This window comes from Saimiri boliviensis, chromosome 2 (genome assembly GCF_048565385.1).
Source record: "Saimiri boliviensis isolate mSaiBol1 chromosome 2, mSaiBol1.pri, whole genome shotgun sequence".
NCBI classification, from domain to species: Eukaryota; Metazoa; Chordata; class Mammalia; order Primates; family Cebidae; genus Saimiri; species Saimiri boliviensis.
Window position 1 is genome coordinate 58692033 of NC_133450.1, and position 13387 is coordinate 58705419.

The window sequence follows — 13387 nt, forward strand, 5'->3', positions numbered from 1 at the left end:
GAATGGGAAAAAATTTTTGCAATCTACCTAACTGACAAAGGACTTATATACCAAATCCACAAAGAACTAAAACAGATTTACAAGAAAAAGACAAATCCATGCAAAAGTGGGCAAAGGATATGAACAGACACTTTTCAAAAGAAGGCATATATGAGGCCAACAAACATATGAAAAAAATGCTCATCATTACTGGTCATTAGAGAAATGCAAATCAAAACCACATTGAGCTACCATCTCACGCCAGTTAAAATGGCGATCATTAAAAATCTGGAGACAACAGATGTTGGAGAGGATATGGAGAAATAGGAACACTTCTACATTGTTGGTGGGAGTGTAAATTAGTGCAACCATTGTGGAAGACAGTGTGGCGATTCCTCAAGGACCTAAAAATAAAAATCCCACTTGACCCAGCAATCCCATTACTGGGTATATATCCAAAGGATTATAAATAGTTCTATTATAAGGACACATGCACATGTATGTTCGCTGCAGCACTGTTTACAATAGCGAAGACTTGGAACCAACCCAAATGCCCATCGATGATAGACTGGACAGGGAAAATGTGGCACATATACACCATGGAATACTATGCAGCCATTAAAAAACGATGAGTTCATGTCCTTTGTAGAGACATGGATGAACCTTGAAACCATCATTCTCAGCAAACTGACACAAGAGCAGAAAATCAAACACTGCATGTTCTCCCTCATAGGCGGGTGTTGAACAATGAGAACACATGGACACAGGGAGGGGAGCATCACACACTGAGGTCTGTGGAGGTGGGATTAGGGGAGGGACAGTGGGGGGTAGGGAGTTGGGGAGGGATAGCATGGGGAGAAATGCCAGATACAGGTGATGGGGATGGAGGAAGTAAACCACATTGCCATGTATATACCTATGCAACAATCCTGCATGTTCTTCACATGTACCCCAGAACCTAAAATGCAAATATATATAAATATATATATATATATATATATATATATATATATATATATATATATATATATATTTAAGTCATTTTCTGAATAAAGTTGCTGGGTCAGTTCACAGCTCAAATGCACTTTTTTTTTTTTTTAAATTAAGACTACCATTGTCGTTTAGGATGCAGCATTAGTCCTTGCTCTTTATAAAATTCTGAGCATTAAGTACACATAGTTTTTGTATTTTCTGTGACAAAATGAGCATAGAAAGAGCAATTGCTTCATCAAGGATAGTCTTAAGTGTCTTAAGTGAAACTGGCTTTTCATTTTTACTGCAAGCGTGTGGGAATGAAGAATACAATGAATATTAGTACAGTTTGGTACCACTGCCTTCATGCTAAGGGACTGACTATTTCACCCATCATTGCTTTTGCACATCAGTTCCAATGTCAGTATGTTTTGTAATATCTTTCTATGGCATAGTTCCCGGCTCACTGCAGCCACAACCTCCCAGGCGCAAGTGAATCTCCCACCTCAGCCTCCTGAGTAGCTGGTTCTATAGGCATGCACTACCACACCTGGCTAATTTTTTTTCTATTTTTTGTAGAGATGGGATCTCACCATGTTGCCTAGGGTGGTCTTGAGCTCCTGGGACCAAGCCATCCACCTGCCTTGGCCTCCCAAAATGGTGAGTGCAGGCATGAGCCACCATGCCTGACTATATCTTTCTGTTGTAATTTCATTGATCATGATATATTGTGTTCAGTTATCTTTTTATATTTAATTTTTTTTTTTTGAGATGGAGTTTCACTCTTGTTACCCAGGCTGGGGTGCAATGGTGCAAGCTGGGCTCACCACAACCTCCGCCTCCTGGGTTCAGGCAATTCTCCTGCCTCAGCCTCCTGAGTAGCTGGGATTACAGGCACGCGCCACCATGCCCAGCTAATTTTTTGTATTTTTAGTAGAGACGGGGTTTCACCATGTTGACCAGGATGGTCTCAATCTCTTGACCTCTTGATCCACCTGCCTCAGCCTCCCAAGGTGCTGGGATTACAGGCGTGAGCCACCGCGCCCGGCTTATATTTAATTTTTAAAGAAAGCAGGTAACATTAATAGACAAGTCAAGAAGCATTAAATGAAATATTGTGATTTATTAGGAACAGAGCTTCAAATCATACACAATCAGTATAGAACTCGAGCAGAATATGTTAAGGAGATTTGTTGAGGCAATGACTGCTGACATTATTTAGTACCATAAGGAAATGACTCAAATAGGGAGACGAGTACACTGTATCTTATATCTTATCTCTCATGCCCCAAATTTAATTCACTACCAAGTTTTGTCAATCTTACCTCCCAAATATCTCAAATTTGTCTATTTCTTTTCCCCACACAGCCTTTACCTGTCTAAGCTATCAGAATATTTTATCACAATATCTGATAGATATTGAGTTAAAGTATCATTTTCTACTAAGCAACCAGTGATCTTTTTGTAAGATCTAATCTCAAATCAATGTAATTTTATCACTAATATAATCTTATCTTCTACTCTTACTAACATCCCAATAACAGCCCATCGTATTTAGGATTTTAAAAAATCTAATTTCCTTACCATAATTTATCAAGCCTTTGCTTATCTCACCAATCTCACCTTACGTTTCTTTCATTCTTGGACATTAATAGTCATCCACAGTGGTCTCTTTATTCCTCAAACATGAATATGCCAAGTTCTTTTCTACTTCAGGACCTTCATATATACAATTCTCTCAACTTAAACTTGTAATGTCCCTCCTCTCATTCTGAGCTGGGCTAACTGCTACTCACCTCTCAGGTCTTAGCTGAAATATTACTGCTTTACAGAGGTCTTACCTGCCATCCACTCCCAATCTCAATTAGGTCTCTGTGTTATACTCTCATAACACCATTAGAGAACATACCTCAGTTTGTAAAGCTGCTTAATATTTCTCTCTCTACTTTTCCCTAAGCTCTATGAAGCCATAGGCTTTTCTCATTTTTTCACCAATGAATCTCTTGAATCCAGCTCAGTGCTTCAGGTTAAATAAAAATTATAGGAGGCCATTGCTTCAGACTAAATTCCTGCACTAGGCCACCATAGATCAGACTAAAAATATAAATGGAGTCACCCATAATAAAGTTTCACATCACCAAATCTAAATTAGGTTGTTATCTTATGTTCCAAAAATTAAGAGAGAGATATGACGAGTCTTCAAAAAGTTCATGAAAAATGTGTATTATAAAAACAAACAAAAATCCCACAAAAACTGTCCAAGTGCAGTGGCTCACACCTCTGGTCCCAGCACTTTGGGAGGCTGAGGCAGGATGGCTTGAGCCCAGGAGTCAAGATCAGCCTGGGCAACATGGTGAGACATGTTGCCCATGGCTAATACAAAAATTAGCCAGGCATGGTGGCACATGCCTGTAGTCCTAGCTATGCAGGGGGCTGAGGTGGTAGGATTGCTTGAGCCAGTGAGGCAGAGGTTGCAGTGAACTGTGATCATGCCACTGCACTCCAGCCTAGGTGACAGAGAGAGACCCTGTCTCAAAAAACAGACAAAGAAAAAAGAAAGAAAGAAAGAAAGAAAGAAAGAAACCCCTCAAAACTATAGATTTAAAAATTTTTACAACAAAATAAGCTTATACTAACTTGTTATAACATGTCTGAACAGAACCTAGTTTGAAGCACTGAGAAGAATAAAACATCAGTTTGAAAAGAGACCCTATTAGAGCAATGTGAATTCTGCTAAAGATGAAGCAAGAACAAACACCATAGACTATAGATTTAAAAATTTTTACAACAAAATAAGCTTATACTAACTTGTTATAACATGTCTGAACAGAACCTAGTTTGAAGCACTAAGAAGAATAAAACATCAGTTTGAAAAGAGACCCTATTAGAGCAATGTGAATTCTGCTAAAGATGAAGCAAGAACAAACACCATAGCCAGGCATGGTGGTGAGCACCTGTAATCCCAGCTACTCGGGAGGCTGAGGCAGGAGAATCACTTGAACCCAGAAGGCAGAGACTGCAGTGAGCCGAGATCACACCATTGTACTCCAGCCTGGGCAACTAGAGTGAAACTGTTTCAAAAAAAAAAAAAAAAAAAAAAAGCTGGGCGCGGTGGCTCAAGCCTGTAATCCCAGCACTTTGGGAGGCCGAGGCGGGTGGATCACGAGGTCAAGAGATCAAGACCATCCTGGTCAACATGGTGAAACCCCATCTCTACTAAAAATACAAAAAAAATTAGCTGGGCATGGTGGCACATGCCTGTAATCCCAGCTACTCAGGAGGCTGAGGCAGGAGAATTGCCTGAACCCAGGAAGTGGAGGTTGCAGTGAGCCGAGATCGCACCATTGCACTCCAGCCTGGATAACAAGAGCAAAACTCCGTCTCAAAAAAAAAAAAAAAAAAAAAAAAAAAAAAGCTTGGATGGAAGAATAGTGAAATAACTGATGCGTTACAAGAATTTTATGGGGGCCATACTCCAAATAAATTAGCAGTTTACAAATAGATAACTTATGTTAAGAAAGGACAAGATGTCCCCTGGTCATGGGAGCCCAGAGCGGGAGGTGGGCCTATGGCCAGTTCGGGCCCCAAAATAAAAAAATAAAAATAAAAAAAAAAAAGAAAGAAAGGATGATGAAAGAAAGAAAGCTGATGTTGAAGGTGAAGCCCACAGCATTAGACCATCCACATCAATTTGAGAGGAAAAAGTTAATCTTGGTCATGCCCTGATTGAAGAGGACTGATGATTAACTGCACAAACTATAGTGACACAGTAAATATCTCAACTGGTTCAGCTTACAAAATTTTTTTTTTTTTTTTTTTTTTTTTTTTTTTTGAGACAGAGTCTTGCTCTGTTACCCAGGCTAGAGTGCAGTGGTGTGATCTTAACTCACTGCAACCTCTGCTTCCTGGGTTCAAGCAATTTTCATGCCTCCACCTCCCAAGTAGCTGGGACCACAGGCCTACGCCACCATGCTCAGGTACTTTTTGTATTTTTAGTAGAGACAGAGTTTCACCATGTTAGCCAGGCTCGTCTAAAACTCCTGGGCTCAGGTTGGGCACGGTGGCTCATGCCTGCAATCCCAGCACTTTGGGAGGCCGAGGTGGGCGGATCACAAGGTCAAGAGTTCAAGACCAGCCTTACCAATATGGTGAAACCACCTCTCTAGAAAAAATAAAATAAAAAACTCCTGGGCTCAAGAGATCTACCCGCCTCGGCCTCAGAATATTTATCCTGATTTGATACAAACTGTTAGTAGCGGCCTCTGGTCTTCTATCTTTGTTTTTCCAGCTCCCAGCATTTGGACTGGGTCAATCAGTACTGACAAAGTTTATGGATTGTGTAGCTGATGTCTCTGCCCCACCATGTGGTGGAGCTTGGAATTAAGTTTGCTTTACTTCAGAAGCTGGATCTGCTGATTAAAAACAAGCACAAGGAATATAATGAGGGTAAATTGGAGTAAAACCTGGAATTCTAACTGCTTCCTTGTATTTACTTTATTCCAAACAAAGATGAAATTAAAAATTTTATAAATACAAATTTAAATATTTCCTTCCTGCCCCCCAAGATACAGTCCTTGAATACGCTCCTCCCACTTTAGAGACACTGACCTAGAGAAATTCTCACACATATGCCTGAAGAAAAGGTGCATACAACAGTGTTCATGGCCGGGTGCGGTGGCTCATGCCTATAATCCCAGCACTTTGGGAGGCCGAGGTGGGCAGATCATCTGAGATCAGGAGTTCAAGACCAGCCTGACCAACATGGTGAAACCCTGTCTCTACTAAAAATACAACATTAGCTGGGCATGGTGGGGAGGACCTGTAATCCCAGCTACTCAGGAGGTGGAAGCAGGAGAACTGCTTGAACCCAGGAGGTGAAGGTTGCAGTGAGCCAGGATGGTGCCATTGCACTCCAGCCTAGGTGACAAGAGGGAAACTCTTGTCAAAGAGTTTCCAAAAAAAAAAAAAAAAAAAAAAAAAAAAATTAAAAAAAAAAGCATTTTTTTTTTTTTTTGAGACAGGGACTTACCCTTTCTGTCACCCAAGCTGGAGTGAAGTTGCACAGTCATAGCTCACTGCAGCCTAGACCTTTTAGACTCAAGCCATCCTCCTATCTCAACTTCCCAAGTAGCTGGGACTACAGGCACTCACCATCATGCCCGGGGTCTTCCCATGTTGCCCAGGCTGGTCTTGAACTCCTGATCTCAGCAATCTGTCTGCCTCAGCCTACCAAAGTGCAGGCACTACAGGCGTGATCCACTGTGCCTGGTCTGAGACAACTGTTTCTAATAGTGAAAAAATTGGGAGTAGCCTCCCTATTAATAGGTAAATGGGTAATCTGTAATATTCATTCAATGGAATATATTTACTAAATGGAACATATTATGGCAGGTAAAAATAACTGGATCAGAGCTACTTGAATCACTATGGGTAGACCTCAAAAACGTCACTGAGGAGAAAGTCAACTTGTAGCATATGTAATGCATCAGACCATTAAAAAATATAAGCACTTCAAACAGGCTAAACAATACTATATATATATATATATATATCATACTATATATATATATATATATCATACATATACATATACTATATATATATCATACATATACAAAAGTATTATGTATAGATGCATGGGTAACCAAAAGCACATGGTAACCAAAAACAGGATAATGGTTACTCTGGAAAGGGAAGGAGAGAATTGGGATTGAGAAACGTCGGAAGCAAATGTACAATGCTAAGATTTGACAGAGCTGAGAGGTAGGTACCGTGTTACATATGCAATATTCTGCATACCTTTCTATGTGTTTAAATATTTATGACTTAAAATATTATACAAGGCTGGCCGCAGTGGCTCATGCCTGTAATCCCAGCACTTTGGGAGGCCGAGGTGGCTGGATCATGAGGTCAAGAGATCGAGGCCATCCCGACCAACATGGTGAAACCCTGTCTCTACTAAAAAATACAAAAATTAGCTGGGTCTGGTGGCATGCATTTGTAGTCCCAGCTACTCGGGAGGCTGAGGCAGGAGAATTGCTTGAACCCAGGAGGCAGAGATTGCAGTGAGCCGAGATTGCGCCACTGCACTCCAGCCTGGTGCCTGGCGACAGAATGAGACTCTGTCTCAAAAAAAAAAACAAAAAATACACAAAACAGACTAGAAAAAAGCATAACCCAAAGAAGACACAGGAGGAAAACTAGAAGGAAAATGCCAAAATTACTATATGTCTATTTTGTACCAGAGCAAACCCAGTAGAAAATGGAGTGCTATCGGATTATCTACCAAGAATTATGATAGACATATTATTGGAGAGAATGACACTGAGCCAGGAGCTAAATTCTTCAAAACATGAGAGGGAGTGACCCTGGGGCATAGAGATGACACCCCCAGTAGAGCTACTGTGTGTTATATCTTGACAAACTGGCAGTTTTTAGGGAAGAGGAAGGCAGGAGCCTCTGGATGGTACAAGGAGGACGAGGAGCATACCTACTCCATGACAATGCTCAGGAGGAGGAGGAGGGCTACAAAGGAAGCAGGATCCTAAGGGAGAGCCTTATTTCCTTTAGAACAAGAATGTTGAGGGAACAGTTCGGAGAATAGAATGAAGATATAGAAGATTTTGCTGATGACTGGCCATGAGTTTCAGAGAGCTCTACAAATATGTAAATGTGAACGGATTCATAAAAAGCGAGACTTAAACTATATCTAATGTTTGTTGTATAAGCCCTATGTAAAATGTAAAGTGCTACATAAATGTAAGACATCCTGGACCTCCCAACTGCATAATAGTAATAATATAATAATAATTATTATCATTTTTATACTTTTAACTGTCTTGATTAAGGAAACTTCATTCTGCTTCCATGACTTTATTTTATTTTATATTTTCTGAATCAACAAAATTGTTTTCTAGCCTTATTAACTTTTCTCCCTTATGGTTCTTCTCACATTCCCCATGCATCTTTTTTTTTTTTTTTTTTTTTTTTTGAGATGGAGTTTGACTCTGTTGCTCAGGCTGGAGTGCAGTGGTGTGATCTCAGCTCACTGCAAACTCTGCCTCCTTGGTTCAAGCAATTCTCCTACCTCAGCTTCCTGAGTAGCTGGGATTACAGGTGTGCACCACCATGTCTGGCTAATTTTTGTATGTTTAATAGAGACGGGGTTTCACCATGTTGATCAGGCTGGTCTTGAACTCCTGACCTCGTGATCCGCCTGCCTCAGCCTCCCAAAGTGCTGGGATTACAGGCGTGAGCCACTGCACTCTTCTTCCCCGTGCATCTTTTCTAAAATCTGTTTGAGAGGAGGTGAGAAAAACTCTTGCCTTGGGCAAAATACCATCATGCAACTATAATTGCGTAATCTCCTATTATTCTGTCTGCCTTAAACATAAACTTAATGATGACAGGAATTTTAGAGCTGGAAGAGAACTTAAAGTTAACACACCGTAAACTTCTCATTTTAAAACAGACCAGAGATTATGTGTGTTAGGTCTTTTAGGCTGACTCAGGGTGCCATGGATGCCATGTTAACCTCTGTGACCTGCAGGGACATTCCGGATGAGTTCCTGGAAAATCTAAGTAACTGGAAGACCATGAAAAGAGGAAGAAATGATCAACCCCTGCTGTGCCTACTTTGAGACATTCTCTATTGTTCCTTATTCCTGCCGTAATTGATAAGGCCATTGGACTTTATAACCGACCTTGGTAAACCTCGTGATTCCACACTCTAGGACTCCCTCCCAGCTTGCAAACCTATGATCCCCACCCAGCTTACAAAAAAACTCCCTAAACTGTAACTTGCAACTGCCCACTCCAAACCTATAAAGCCAACTCCTCCTGTAATCCCAGCTACTCAGGAGGCTGAGGCAGAAGAATCACATGAACCTGAGAGACGGAGATTGCAGCAAGCCGAGATCATACCACTGCACTTCATCCTGGGTAACAGAGTGGGACTCTGTCTCAAAAACAAAAAAAAACAACCAACTCCTATTCCACTGTCCTTCACTGATGCCCTTTTCAGCCTCAGCCCACCTGCACCCAGGTGAATAAACAGCCATGTTGCTCACACAAAGCCTGTTTGGGGGTCTCTTCATTCAAAGCATGTGTTTTAACAATGTGGTTTGCCAAATTTTATCAGCCAGTTACTAGGAGAACCAAGGCTAGAATCCATGCCTCCTCCTTTTCACCTTCCCTCTGTTTTTTTTCCTGGAATAGCAGAAACAGAAAACAGCCGCTAGAGGGGCACTGTATGCCTGTGGTTGCACACAGATTCTGATGTCAGACTACCCAGGTTCAAATCTTAGATCTGTTACATAGTAGCTGTGTGATTTTGGCCAAGTACTCTAACTGCTCTGTGTTTTAATTTTTTCATCTGTATAATGGAGGGCACAATAGTATCGACTTCAGTGAATTAATATACTTAAAGCAGTATATTACACTTGGCACACTGAGTGACCAGAAATCTGTTACTATTTAGCACACACTCTGCTAGCTGCTGATACAACAAATATTTAGAGGCCAGGAATTTTGCCCACAGCTGTTTTTGTTTGATCTGAAGTTAAAAGAACACAAACAAAACAAAACAAAAAATGTCACTTGAGATAATGTTTACAATTCTGGATATTTCACATAGATCCAAATTTCCAGTTTCTCTTTGAAATCAGAAGGTCTGATATCAGTAAGCCAAAATTCTCGGCTAGTACCAATTGGCTGGGGCCAAAAGCAGCTGCTCGATTTAATCCTTACCACTCATATAAAGCTTCCATCTTAACTTGAACTGTCTGACTACTGCATGCCTTTGTATTTGCATTTCAGATTAAGACAACCTGTGCTCTCAAGGAACTCACAATCCAATAGGTGAGATGCATTTGCTAAACAATGTACAATCTATTGTGATAGGGATGAGTATAAAGTTGCAAATTTCAAAATACAGCAGTAGCCTGAAGAAACAGGAGTGCCCTGAATGGTAGAGGTGCTGATGGTGATGTGTGTTGTCTAAAAAGTGGCTTTGAAAAAGAAAAGGAGAGTAATGGGGTTGTAAGGGAAACAGAATGTGCAAAGACATCGAAATGGGAAATAGCTTGTGTGTTTAGAAACTATAAGGAGTTCAATTTTGGAGAATACTGTACAATGAGAAAGAGAGAAGCAGGCTGACACTGAATATAATACACATCCCTTATTTTGTATTTTACTCTGTAAGAGATTGGTAGCATTTAAAATGTCTGTCATTAAATTACAAATCTAGGTCGGGCACAGTGGCTCACACCTGGGAATCTCAGTGCTTTGGGAGGCTGAGGTGGACAGATTACTTGACACTAGAGTTCAAGATCAGCCTAGGCTAGACCCTGTCACTACAAAAAATAAAAATATTAGCTGGGCATGGTGGCATGTGGCTGTAGTCTCAGAAATTCGGGAAGCTGAGGTGGGACGTTTAAATAAATAATTAAATAAAATTACAAATTTAACTGCATACTTTGGATCTTGTCTTTGAGAAAGCAATGCTATACAATCCACAATATTCTATGAACTTTTTTTTTCTCTTTGAGACAAGAGACAGGGTCTCACTCTGCCACCCAGGCTGTAGTGCAGTGGTGCGATCTTGGCTCACTGCAATCTTGACTTCCTGGCTACAAGTGATTCTCTCACCTCAGCCTCTGGAGATGGGGTTTCACCATGTTGGCCAGCTGGTCTGGAACTCCTGATCTCAAGTGAGCTGCCTGCCCTTGCCTCCTAAAGTGCGGGGACCACAGGCATGAGCCACTGTGCCAGCCTGTATTATCTTTCCATACTAAGTTGCCACTTCAAGAAGAATCAGCCCTGTCTTTATAATGGGTAAAATGTAGTTTTAAGATTTGTCTGCAAATGAAGTTTCCTTATATGTAAAATGGGCGTAACAATGGCACCTATCTCAGGGCTATTAAATTGAGAATTAAACTCACTGTAACTCATGTAAAGAGATTACCAAGATATCTGATACAGAGGATAAGTGGTCAGTTAATGAGTTATGATACCTATTGAGTCTTCCTTGTCTATGTACCCTTTTTTTGAGAACGTGTATCATCTCATTAAGTCAAGTATGTATTTTTCATTGAAAACTGAAGTTAAGACTGATGGCCTGGCCGGACGTGGTGGCTCATGCCTGTGATCCCAGCACTTTGGGAGGCCGAGGCAGGTGGATCACAAGGTCAGGAGTTCAAGACCAGACTGGTCAACATGGTGAAACCCAGTCTTTATTTGAAAAAAAAAAAAAAAAAAAAAAAAAAAAGACTGATGACATTTTCCGACTTGATTTGGTAAAAAAAAAATGCAAAAAATACTAGATTGAAAATGCCAAGATAATACTTCCTTACCTTCTGCATTATTAATTGTAAAAGTTTCAAGAATGATTTAAAGTTTTTTTGTGCAACATAGTGCAAGTTATCGTCTATAGTTAATAATTTAATAAAAACAGTTTATTAGTGGTAGGTAATGAAGGTACTTAGGTAAAAGAGACGGTTCTCCAGTTCCCCAGGCTCAATGAGCAGGCAAAGATCCTTTTAGGCAAAAGTCAATTTCACATCTGGCAGTAACATCTTGGATAGCCAGGCAGGTCAATCACTTGGCGGGAAATTGAGAAATACAGACTAAATTCGCACAATCTGTTTCTGTTTAGTTTATAAACTACGATCCAGAATGTCAGCTTTCGTGCCTTGTGGGACTTGAAGTCCAGAAGAAAGAAGTGATCAGGGATGCCGAGGACTGGAAGCATGCAGCCACTGAAGGTCTGAGCCTTAAGGACTACAAATCCCGGCAAACGTCGGAAGGCGGCGTCGTAATTACGGGCAACCAATCGCGCCAGAGCAGGTTAAGCCCCGCCCCCAGGCTCGGTGGACAACCTCCGCCAATGGCAGAGCTCCCAACGCAGAGCCTGCGGGTTAGGTTGTGAGGCCCGGGCCGGGGGCGGGGAGGAGCCAAGGGGGCGAGCAAGCTCGGCCGCTGGGTGGGTCGGGGCGTTCCACGCGCCCTTCATTGAAGCGGCGGTGGCCGGGCTGGGCGCCGGGAGTGGGAAGCGACGGCGTGGCTGGAAAATGCCGGTCCACTCCCGAGGAGATAAGAAGGAGACCAACCATCACGATGAGATGGAGGTGGACTACGCCGAAAATGAGGGGAGCAGCTCCGAGGACGAGGACACGGAGAGCTCGTCGGTCTCCGAGGATGGAGATAGCTCAGGTGCGCGACCCAGCAGGGATGGGACCCTGAGTCCCCGCGACCGGCGTGCGACAGGCCGCTCTCCGCACGCCAGGCGGCTGCGTCCTGCTGGGAGAGCGGGGCGGGGACAGAGGGAAGGGGCGGAGACTGGCTCCAGGCCCTGGGCTGCACCCGGACCGGTTGCGGGGCGCTGCCTGGCTCCTGACGGGTCCCGGCGGCGGGGCGGGGCGAAGCGGGCCTGGGCTTGCCCAGCTCCGGGACACGGCGCGGTCCTGCACCCGGTGGTGCTCTGGAGCGCCCGGCCCGGGCGGAGAACTTCCTGCAGCAGACACACTGGAAATGCCTCCAGGAAATGCCTCCTCTCCCCAGCCCACCGACCTCTTTCCCTATTTTCACCTTTGCAACCCTCGCTTCTCAGCGCGAGTGGGTTGCAGGGGCCGAGGGTGGATTTGGATTGGTCCTTGGTCGGCTTAGTAATTACCTCAGTTTCCAAGTCAGCTTGCCGGTCAGCACTTCTACATCAATGCTTTTTCGGGGGCTAACTTGAGAGCTGTCCCGTTAGCTCCCTGAAGTTTGAAAGATTGAGAGGAAGGGACCAATATTCGGGCTGATTTTGGATCTTCATATGCATATAAATTGGCTGAGTTTTGGCAGCGTTGGAAATTCTCCAAGCCTTTTCTTCCCTTCCATTTTTTCTTTTCTTTCTCTTTTTTTTTTTTTTTTTTTTTTTTTGCCCCCTTTCCGTTTTTTCTAACTTTGAGCTGTTTTAAATTATTTTGGGTGTAGAGGGCAGATTAACACCACAAATAAACTTTGCAAACTTTTAAGAATGGTTATTCCATTGTGAAATGGACTTTGTGATTAACGGGATTATTTTCCTCCTATTCAAATGATTGGGGATGAGATTGACTTCTTTGTCTTGGAGTGATTTTGGTCATGTAAAGGAAGCATTAATGATAGGTTGATGATAGCCTCGTATCACCCAGATGCCTTCTTTTCATGTTTCCCTTTCAAAGCAAAATTTCCACGGAAGGCTGTAATTTCAATCAATAAATCAGCCATCCAAAAATATTTATGAGTGAGGATAAATAATTATAATCTGGGCTCACTTAAAGAGCTGTTATATGTCACCATTCGATTCAATTGCCAAATGAATGCTTAATTAAATATTGCTGTAGGAATTTAGAGACAGATGAAATCTTTTCAAAATTGGGTGGTCACAAAGGCTAGCTGAAGAAGGTGTGAT

General features: G+C 42.2%; 1 protein-coding gene across 1 annotated transcript in view; it reads left to right on the forward strand.

Annotated features, from left to right (window-relative positions):
- Positions 1–11833: 11833 nt before the first annotated feature.
- Positions 11834–13387, forward strand: part of BRMS1L (BRMS1 like transcriptional repressor) — a 47627-nt gene continuing 46073 nt past the window's right edge. Inside the window, exon 1 of the mRNA XM_003924199.2 lies at positions 11834–12162. Within this exon, the coding sequence (XP_003924248.1) occupies positions 12021–12162 (142 nt within the window). The 5' untranslated portion in view covers positions 11834–12020. The remainder of the gene's footprint in view (positions 12163–13387) is intronic.